The sequence below is a fragment of the Helianthus annuus genome, chromosome 2 (assembly GCF_002127325.2).
Source record: "Helianthus annuus cultivar XRQ/B chromosome 2, HanXRQr2.0-SUNRISE, whole genome shotgun sequence".
Taxonomy (NCBI): domain Eukaryota; kingdom Viridiplantae; phylum Streptophyta; class Magnoliopsida; order Asterales; family Asteraceae; genus Helianthus; species Helianthus annuus.
This window is the reverse complement of record NC_035434.2, coordinates 136,824,408-136,834,499: the sequence shown is the minus strand read 5'-3', so window position 1 is coordinate 136,834,499 and position 10,092 is coordinate 136,824,408. Positions and strand designations below refer to the sequence as shown.

At 35.0% G+C, this 10,092-nt stretch overlaps 2 protein-coding genes across 2 annotated transcripts; both read right to left on the bottom strand.

The window, feature by feature from the left end:
* Positions 1–284: 284 nt before the first annotated feature.
* LOC110916066 (heavy metal-associated isoprenylated plant protein 39) lies at positions 285–1,146 on the bottom strand. The gene is made up of 3 exons (XM_022160813.2): positions 992–1,146; positions 826–901; positions 285–734 (listed from the first exon to the last, which is right to left on the bottom strand). Exons 1-3 carry the CDS (start codon positions 1,004–1,006, stop codon positions 412–414), a joined length of 414 nt encoding a protein of 137 aa, XP_022016505.1. The 5' UTR covers positions 1,007–1,146; the 3' UTR covers positions 285–411.
* A 2,755-nt stretch (positions 1,147–3,901) lies between these two features.
* On the bottom strand, positions 3,902–6,452 carry LOC110919042 (T-complex protein 1 subunit epsilon). Its single transcript, XM_035986658.1, has 4 exons — positions 6,425–6,452; positions 6,292–6,344; positions 6,110–6,212; positions 3,902–5,443 (listed from the first exon to the last, which is right to left on the bottom strand). Exons 1-4 carry the CDS (start codon positions 6,450–6,452, stop codon positions 5,232–5,234), a joined length of 396 nt encoding a protein of 131 aa, XP_035842551.1. The 3' UTR covers positions 3,902–5,231.
* Positions 6,453–10,092: the final 3,640 nt, after the last annotated feature.

Below are 10,092 nucleotides of genomic sequence, written 5' to 3'. Positions count from 1 at the left end.
GCTCGAGCTTGATTTTTCAGCTTGATTAAATAAATATGCCAAGCCAAACTGATTCGTTTAAATTTGAGCTCGAACTCAACTTAACTCGGCTCGATTACAGGCCATACTAAGAATAAACAAGAAGTTCCAAAATGTATTATTCAAACCATAAGATGTTAAAGATCTTTCATTCAATATAGTCTATGCATTTCTCCTATTCTTTTACTTAGAATAATTTTGTATCTTAGGCGACCATTCTTTCCCTTTTATCCACTACACATAGGCCATATATGGACAGACAATTATAATCAACATGAAGTTCCAAAATGTATTATATTATCCAACCCTTTATATTATAAAGCACACTATAATCACCAACCAAAAGTCAACCCCATATACATGTACCAAATAGATGCATCTTTTCTTTTACATTCAGCATATAACACAACCAGTAGGAGCTTCTTCCACAGCATGAATACATAATCGTTGTGTTGGGTATGAATGGTCTCCCCTAGAACAACAATAAGCTTCAATCAATCTTTTAATGGCTTCTTCTTCTTCCTGCTTCTTCTTCTTTGCCTCTTCATCTTCACCACCTTTCTTTTCTGGTTCCTTCTTTTCAGGTTCTTTCGCGGGTCCAAGGGTGTGTATAAAAGCGTTCCATTTCTTAAGTTTATTAGTGATTTTCACCGCATCAACGTCTCCTACGATAGTTAGTGTGTTGTCTTTCATTTCAAAAGCCAAGGAGTCGATCCCTAAAAGAGTTTTAGAGGAGGGTTTTCTGTAAGTTAAATCAAGTTATGGTGGTAAAATCAAATTTGGATAAAAAGAAAGCATAGTTTTAACCTAAAAGACCGGAAACCGCCTTTAAAATCTTCCTTTTGCATTCATTGTCATGGATATTCAGTTTCATAACCACTTTCTGCAATGAATCATGGGTTAATAACAATAAATGGAAGAATTATGGATGATGATCGAAGTAATTGAAAAGAAGATAGCTTAGAAATCTTACTACGCTTTCAGGCATGTTGATGGAGATGGTGAAGCAGGTGTACTGAATTGTTGAGAAATCAAGAGAAAGTTGTAATTCAAGTGTGTGTTTGTGTGTTTGATTTATAAGAAAACAGGAAAGAGAGTGGAAAGAGAGGTGTGAGTGTGACCATTACTTGTGTGGAAGAATGATATTAGGCCGGAGGGTATGGAGGGCATCACCGTGCCACCTCATGCTCCATAGCTTCCCGGCGGCGCCATCTGCCACACCGAGGCATTCAAAGGGGCGACGCCATGGGTTGTCCGCCACCATGGTAAGGAGGAAGAAGTTGTGTGCAGGTGGGGCCTACATGCATTTCATCCAATAAATTTTTTTTTTTAATTTTGTTTAATAGGGGGCTTTATCCCACAGCCTGCAAGTTAAAGGGAGGAGCCTTAACGCCCCCTCGCTGACGTGGCACACCCCATATCCTTACAAATATGAATCGTTAGTCATAAGGCCAAACCAACATTCAATTGTTGCAAAAAGTTGAAAAAAGCAAATTCAAGACTTGTATCTAGTTTGTAAAAGTCATGAAGAATAAGACCAACTCTATCTCATGTAGACTCTACCCAACCGAGATGGTTAATTTGGCATGTCGTTTTTCGAACATATATTAATTGTATTGTCTAGAATTTTTGTCAAATCGGTCAAGCCGAACGATGGACACCTCTAGCAAGTATGTATAAATATGAGACGAGTTAGTAGATATAATATAGATGGAAACATAGGTAGGTTATATAACACCCGTATTTTTAAAGCTCTTTTAAAATCGTCTAATGCGGAATTAGGTCTCAACCTTTGATTTCTTGTAATAGACATAAATCCCATTTACATGATAAACATAACACCAGGTATTGTAAATTTTAAGGGTTTAACAAATTCTACTAGTGACATATATACAAAATGACTTCTCAAAAACATTTGTTATCAAACGAGACTTGAACCCCAATCACTAAATCTCAAAGTATATACACACAAAACTTTCATAAAGCTAAGTGAGATTAAATCCCAATCAAGAAAACCCCACACCCAAAATCAAACTACACGAATTTCAATGCATCAAGCCAGCGTATTATACGCTGCCCCCATTTTTGGATAGGTTTGCATATTAGGTAGTGCATACACTTAAAGGCCAGCATATAGTACGTTGGTGAGCGTATTATACGCCAGTTTCATGCCATTTGGCTTCTTTTGTGTCTTCTGATCTACAACCCAACCAATATTGCATACACATGCCCACACAATAAAGTCCTACAAAAAATTTACACTAGTTATCGAGTCTAAGCATCCCTCCATGCTTGAGCCCTTTGATGTGTTGGTAACAACACGGTGTAATTATATTAGTTTTGTATATGTTTTAGCGTATTATCGAGTTAGTTAGAGCGTGTTTTAGTTTACTTAGTGTGTACAGTGTCTTGCAGGAGTTCGTGTCTTAAAAGTGCAAAACGCGGGTTAAAACGATAAAGTTAATCTAATCATGAAACATCAAACGATTAAAGAGGTTAAAATAATTTAATATAGATTACAATGTAATACTACATTTAGTTTGTCATTAAATCATATGAAAATTAAAAAGAAAAGTGATAAATTATAGGTAATCGTACATCAACAGTTATATTAAATGGACATCATAATTTAAATGGCCTATTAATTGTTTTTATATATTTTGTTGGATCATAATAGTGCAGAACATCAACAATTATATTTAACTAGTTTTTAACCCCGCATTGGGGTCGTAAAGCCGTATTAAATAGTAAGCAAACGGCGATTAAATTCGGGGAAAATCTTTAAAAAGGTGAATTTATACCGCCACGTAACATAAAACTCAGAAAAAAGACAAACGCGAACTTGTATCGCGAGTTGGCGTACAACATAGACAAACTCGAACTTATACCGACACGTATTATAAAGTCGAGGGATCAAAGGTTGACACAAAATTAACAACTTTGAAATTTGAGGGTACAGAAATAACTAACTTTAAAAAAAAATAACAAAAGTCAAAACTCTAGGGGGTAAAAGTAACAAAGTTAAAAGTGAGACCAATTTACCGTACACAATAACCTACTTAAATTGTTACTATATAGTATTAGGGGGTGTTTGGTGTTGCGTTTTCAAAGTGGATTACGCGTTTTCAAAATAGATTTTTCGTTTTCAAAACTGCGATTTGAAAAAGCATGTAGGTACGTATTTCTTCAAAATTGCGCTTTGAAGGCAGATAATCACTTTTTCATCAAAACACTTTTTTAGATTATTTATGTTTTACAAATGTAATAATCAAATAATCACTTCAAAACGTAATCCCAAACATCCTTTTAATTGTTTTTATATCATTTTGTTGGATCATAATAGTGCAGCCCACATCAGCATGAGGAGGTTAAATGGGAAAAGGAACAACAAGTCAACGGGCTTTGGAGTAAAATATGAATCACAACTAATTTGTTAGTGGACCAAAAGGAAGGATATAAAAAGACTAGGTTATCACCCGGGTGCTACCCGGGTTGGAGAAAACTATTAAGATAAATATTAAGTGTACAAATAAAATAAAATACAAAGTCTCATGTTACATAAATTAGTGATACAGTGGATACACAATTTAAAGATAGTCGAGTCCCTTTGAAGATACATATCCTTTGAGTTACCAAAACCTTTCCCGTAGTAAATTGAGTTCCCTCTACAAAAAAAAAAAAAAAAAACAACCAAATTATAAGTGTTTATGTATATAATATAAACTTTAGTGTCGATACCCGGGATTGTTTCCCGGGCTCGAGAAAGTAATTTAGATAAATAATTTGTGTATAAATAAAATATAACAAAATACAAATAAAGTGTCATATTACATATTAAACATAGCCCGTTTATTAGTGACATGGTTACGGATCAAACATAGCCTTGAATATATAATCTCTGAGAGTCCATCCTGTAGATATTGATCATGTTTCATGCTAGTTTTAAAATTCTTCACAACAAACATGAAGGCTTTCGGGCCATTTTGACCAGTCTATGGTTAAACTATCATGAAAAATGTCATCAAATGTGGTGTTGTGTCAAGTGGTTCACACACAAAGCTAATACATAAGAATTACTGTAAAAAGATTCTTAACTGAAACCAAAATGTCCAATTCCGATTACAAAAATTCTAAGACTCCGTACAAAACAATCATCTCTAAATTACTTACATGCTCCTTAACGTCGAGTTTATGAGTTTCGTGACCACACGAATACTGGAAAGCTCAGCAGCTGAAGTTTTGGGGAACACTCATCTGCTTCAAATATGGGCCTTGCCTTATATATGCATTGAGATGATCCCATCAGTTGGTTTAATCGCCACCACCACATCCATCATCCAACCAAGTTTCTTAGAGGTATCATTCCCAATATCACATGCCAATTGTTGCAACAATGACAGCAGCACTCCTTGGCTGAAAGGAACAAAATTACTTGCAAATATTCCCTATAGATCAATCTACAATTTTCAAAACTTAAAAAGTGAGTAACATAAGATTACCACAAACCGATAAGTGATTGGGGGGGGGGGGGGGGGTGTAAAAAGTTGATGTAGTATTAATGCACAACACAAGACCTGTGTGCGTTCGCATCCATTCTCATGTACAACCCCATGGGTCGGGGATCAAGCATGATTTATAGGGACGAGGCGCGCATGAAATTAAATTTAAAATCTTTCGTTGTCTTGGATCTACAATGTTATTGAATGAAACACATCTAAATTACCCAAACTATTAATGCCAAACTATTCTATCCGAACCCAAATATATAATATTTAAAATATATGGTAAATAATTCTAGCATAAAAAAATTTGTTTTCCTAACTTTTTTTACCGTTTTCAACATTAATCTTGTTAATAAGGTAGTGCTAAAGTAATAGTAATAAGAAGTCAAACTTACAAAGATCAAAATGGGAGATAAAAGCAATAAGGTTTGGTAACAATCACTCACCTTAGGAATACAGGTGGTTTCAAAATTTAAGTGGATCCATTATCTAATGAGGTTTTGATAATAAAAACATTTTTCTTTTGTTAAAAGACTTACATGTGTAAAACCTCAAGAGAATGGCTAATAATAAATATACATAGATCACTCACCAATGAAAATCAACTACATTATGTGGTTGGTTGCAATTATTGGAACTGCAATAATGGATAGTGTTGAAGTAACATGAGGACCCTGTTGGAAATCTACACCTGATAACGAAGCAATGAAGCTAGCACCGAGTGCTTCCGCTACTAAAGATGAGAATGCAGCCGTCCCAGAGAGTTGTTGCTACCAGGTCAGCCGCAGCTTCAACTGCAATTGAGCATGAAATTTCTGCAGCTCCGCTACCGTATGCAAACGAGCTATTACGAATAACATTTCTAGCGACACATAGTGCATCTTGGATGCTGCGTTTTGTCTCCTCGATCATCATCTTGTTACCTGATTTCTCATAATAAATATTACAAGTTAGGGGTGTTAAACGGGTCGTGTTCGCAGGGTGGCGGGTTCAACCCGACCCGTACCCGAAAATTTTAGAAGAATCCGAACCCGACCCAAACCCAAAATCGTGCCGTATATATGAACCCGAACCCGACCCAAATATTTGCATACTGACCCGAACCCGACCCTTTCAACCTGATTTTTTTTATTTTTTTTCAGCAAATTAATACATTAAAATTAACACTACTACAAAAAAAACACAAATTTATATAATAAAATTACTTAAAATCATAAAAATTTATGTCAACTTCCATTTTTAAGTTATATTTCTATTTATAGCATAAAATACACACCCAATTTAATTTATGACATAAAACATATTTTAAAAAATATAATATAATAGAAATGGGTTGAATGGGTTAACCCGCCAACCCGACTGGGTTGACCCGAACCTGACCCGTTTAGCTAAACGGGTTCGCGGATTCAACCTGAAACTGACCCGAACCCGTTTAGACTAAACCCAAACCCACGAATTTCGTGTTAAGTTTGTGTCGTGTTTTCGGGTCGTGTAAGAAATTCACACCCCTAATACAAGTAAATAAATTTATGTGGTGAAACAAACAGTATACATACAGCTAGCTACAGAACATGACTGCTATAACTTACCTCCATAGATGAAAATGGTTACAGCCTTTGAGTTTGCACAATGCTCAATATAAAACATTCGATCTTTTGTGGTACCAAATGCCTTTTCTCTAACCAAACCAGTCTGTCACACAGATAATAATTACAACAATGCTATTTGTGTATTAAAAATAAGTATGATAGAAATATGCAAAAAAAATTACCTTTCCTATTTTTTCAGTTGTTAGTTCCTGGAACCAGGGAACAATTCTACCGCCTGCACAAGATTAGATAAAAAGATTTTTAGAAACTATAGTAACGGTGTGTATTAAAGCAAAATTGTTATAAACAGCTAACTAAAAAGCATAAACCGATTGCTATACATCGCCAGCTCGTCCGGCAGCTGGCAAATCTCTGTGCATTAACAAATGATTTGCTTCGTCATAGAAGCCCCGTTGACAAATTACCAGTGTGGCCCCTACATCCTGAAGAGATCAAGATTAGAGTTATTAAGGCATAAAGTTCAAACAAATTGAATCAAATCAACCCCACACACTTTTTGTCTTCAAATTGTAGCTATTTTTATAGATAAATAACGTGTCAAATATGATTATACACACCGTCCTATTTCAACAATTACACATTATGAATAAAATCTAGTTTTGATCCATTTCCTTTTTAGCATTTTGTTTTAAAAGCGACCCATTTAAACAAAACTCTTTTTATCTTTATAAAAATAATTCAAGAGGTGTTACACATTAAATACGAAATTCACACCACTTTGGACCCATAATATCATAAACAAACCCCAAACCCTAAGAACCGAAACCCATATGAACAATTAGCAATCAAACAACATCATTTATGTACCAAATTGATAAAAATTGATAACGGGTATGATTTTATTTTAACTAAAAAGAAAGGGATTGACCTTTCTTGACCAGCAGTGTCCCAAATCTGAGCCTTGATGACCTTCCCATCAATATTAAGACTTCAGGTAGCGAACTCGACACCAATCGTTCATTTTGTCTCTAAATTGAACTTATTTCTGGTAAACCTTGAAAATGAACATGTTTAAATAACGCAGGTAAATTCTTAGTTCAACTTCAAACACTCCACTGATCCGAAACCCAATAATGCACATAGATATGTAAAATTAGGGCCAAAAAGTTATCAAATAATGAATGGCCAACAATATACATAAACCGGTAACGTAAATCAATAAAATACATACCAATCGATGCAAAAACCCTTAAAACGAACAACAACAACGATACCCAAAAGGTAACTTATTCGTAAAGAAAAATACAAACAATAAGAGATTTAATTTGCGATTCGAATAAAACCAACAATCAACAACACACCTACGAAGAGATAAATCTTCAAACCCAGCATATGCAGAAAACGAAGGATCTTCAATCCTAAACAAATAAACATCAGTTTTAAGATTCGCGATCAATGGAAAAACAAAACAGGATCTTCAAGCTTCAAAAATATAACCTAAAACGAACTTTGCAGATTCAGAATCCACACACGAACAAAGAAAGTGACCATCAAATACCATCGTAATTTGCCTAAATAAGATATAACAGAGAAATTTAACTATACAAATCTCAAACGTTTTACGGTTATTCAAATTTAGGGTTACCTGTATCATTATTGAAGAGGATGATCGGTGTGAATATCTAGATGAAGCGGCCAAGAAGATGTATGAAAAAAACAAAGAAAAAAAAAGAATCGATTAGAAGGTGTATTAACAATTAGCCAAAGGATAGAAATTACCTGATGATTGTAAATAAGATATCAACGAAGATTGCTGTGGAATTGATAGTTGGGGTTTGAGAGAAGGAGGAACCATAAAGAGGGTTCTAGCGTGAAGGAGAAGGCGTCTGGGAGATTTAGGGTTTTTAGATGGTTAATATACTTGGGTCATAATAACGGATCCCGCCTCAACCCGTATACCAAAATTTTTGACCCATGATTTTGGAGCCAAAACCAATTTCAAGAAGCCCTATGGTGATGCCACATCATTTCCCAAGTCCTTATAACATGACACATCAGCCCTTATTTATCATGTTTATATATATATATAGATATAGATTCGAGATTATAGGTTTCGGGGGTAAGTTTTTTACGGCAAAAGGAGGGATCGCACAAAGGTACTCAGGGACGCAGCTTTTGGAGTTTGAGAGAGAATTAGTTAACATACGGCAGTTCTTTGGAGACAACACGTACAAAAATATTTGATGGCTGATCACAGAATTCAAGGCAACAAGATGACGACCATTTGCGGCTAAATTTTTTGTGACTTCCCCCGTATGAACGATTGTTACGTTTTACACGATGAAACCTTCGGTATGGTGCTTTACCCAAATCGACCCGTTATGAGACTTAAAGCCTTTTAGTTGAAGTCGCACATTTTTAGTTACCGGAAGGATCAACGAGATCTAAGGATTCATTATAAAATCTACCATTTGAGGTTAGATGAAAACTAGCGACACTTTTAACTCGTTTCCAAACCAGAGAACTTTTAAAGGTTAGATGAAAACTAGCGACACTTTTAACTCGTTTCCCCATTAGACTTAATTATGTCCCTAATGTCCTCTTACCTCAAACTCATTTTAGCCATGTCTTATATATCATAGACCTATTTTGACACTAAGGACCATTTTACCCGAATTTTAGACATACCTCACTTGAGGTAGTCTATTATCCACCTTTGACTCAACCGTCACTAGTCGAACCATAAGCCCTCACTGTGAGTATACCCATTACACATATCTGGCGGGGTCAAACCAATCACCCGTTTTTTAAATACCTTGCAATTCTTTTCGTTAATCATGGCAATTCATGCCCGTATATTAAGCTTACATGTGAGTACGACACTTAAAGAGATAAAGTATTAAATATCGAGTCCAAATGGTGATATCATCACTATTTGACCCATATGACACGTTTGTCGTTTTAACCATTCTTGGTTTGCCCGTTTGGCATTCAAACCAAACCATATATTGTTTATTACCAAAATGCGGTGCAACACAGTTTTAATCCATTTGACCTATTATGGCCTACACCATAGGGTCTCTTTTTATAGTTCTTGGTTTAATCGTTAGCATGTGCTTTTCTTTTCATTTTACGTATTTGACCTGTTATTAGCTTACGCCGTAGGGTATTCTTTTCAAAATTCCTGCTTTAATCACCAACTTGTGATTTTCTTGTCATTGTACTTATTTGGCCCATTATGGCTTACGCTATAGGGTATCCTTTTCAAATTCTTGTTTTAATCACCAATATGTGATTTCCTTGTCATTGTACTTATTTGACTCGTTATGGCTTACGCCATAGAGTCTCATCTTTAACATGTAATTGTTGTCACCAAAAGGTGATTCAATACCATTTTTACTCGTTTGGCCCAATATAGTTTACACCATAGGGTCTCATCTTATCGCATTATCGGTTATTACCAAAAGTTAATCTTGTCATAACTCTATCCATTTTGACCCATTTCATGGTTTACATCATGGGGTCTTATCTTAACAAAATCATCTATTTCTTTCTTAACCTTGTTTTAACCAATTACTTCCCATCACATAAATAGTGGTTCTATTTAGGAGGTGTAAGCTTTACTTATTTTGCATCCGATTATGTTTTCTCACGTCTTTGACTCACTTGACATCTTCCTTTCCAAGTTTCCACCTAACTTGTCAAAATAAGCTTAGATGATTTAAAATCCACAATCATGCAAGGAAACCACCTCAATTTTGTCTTCAATTTGGTTGATTTTGTGATTAAACTCTAAGAGAGAATTTTATCCTAACTCTATAGAATACGCCACACATGCACCCATTACGTTTGTTTTAATTTTTCCACCTTTTTATATTTCGACTTTCTAGAATGTGCAATTCATCCCTTATAGTTTTATTAGTTATTAAATAAATAGGTTATAACATACTTATTTCTACAAATATTAACTCTTATTAACTAGATTAAATATTCCTAGTTAATTTAATATGTTAGGGGAGGTT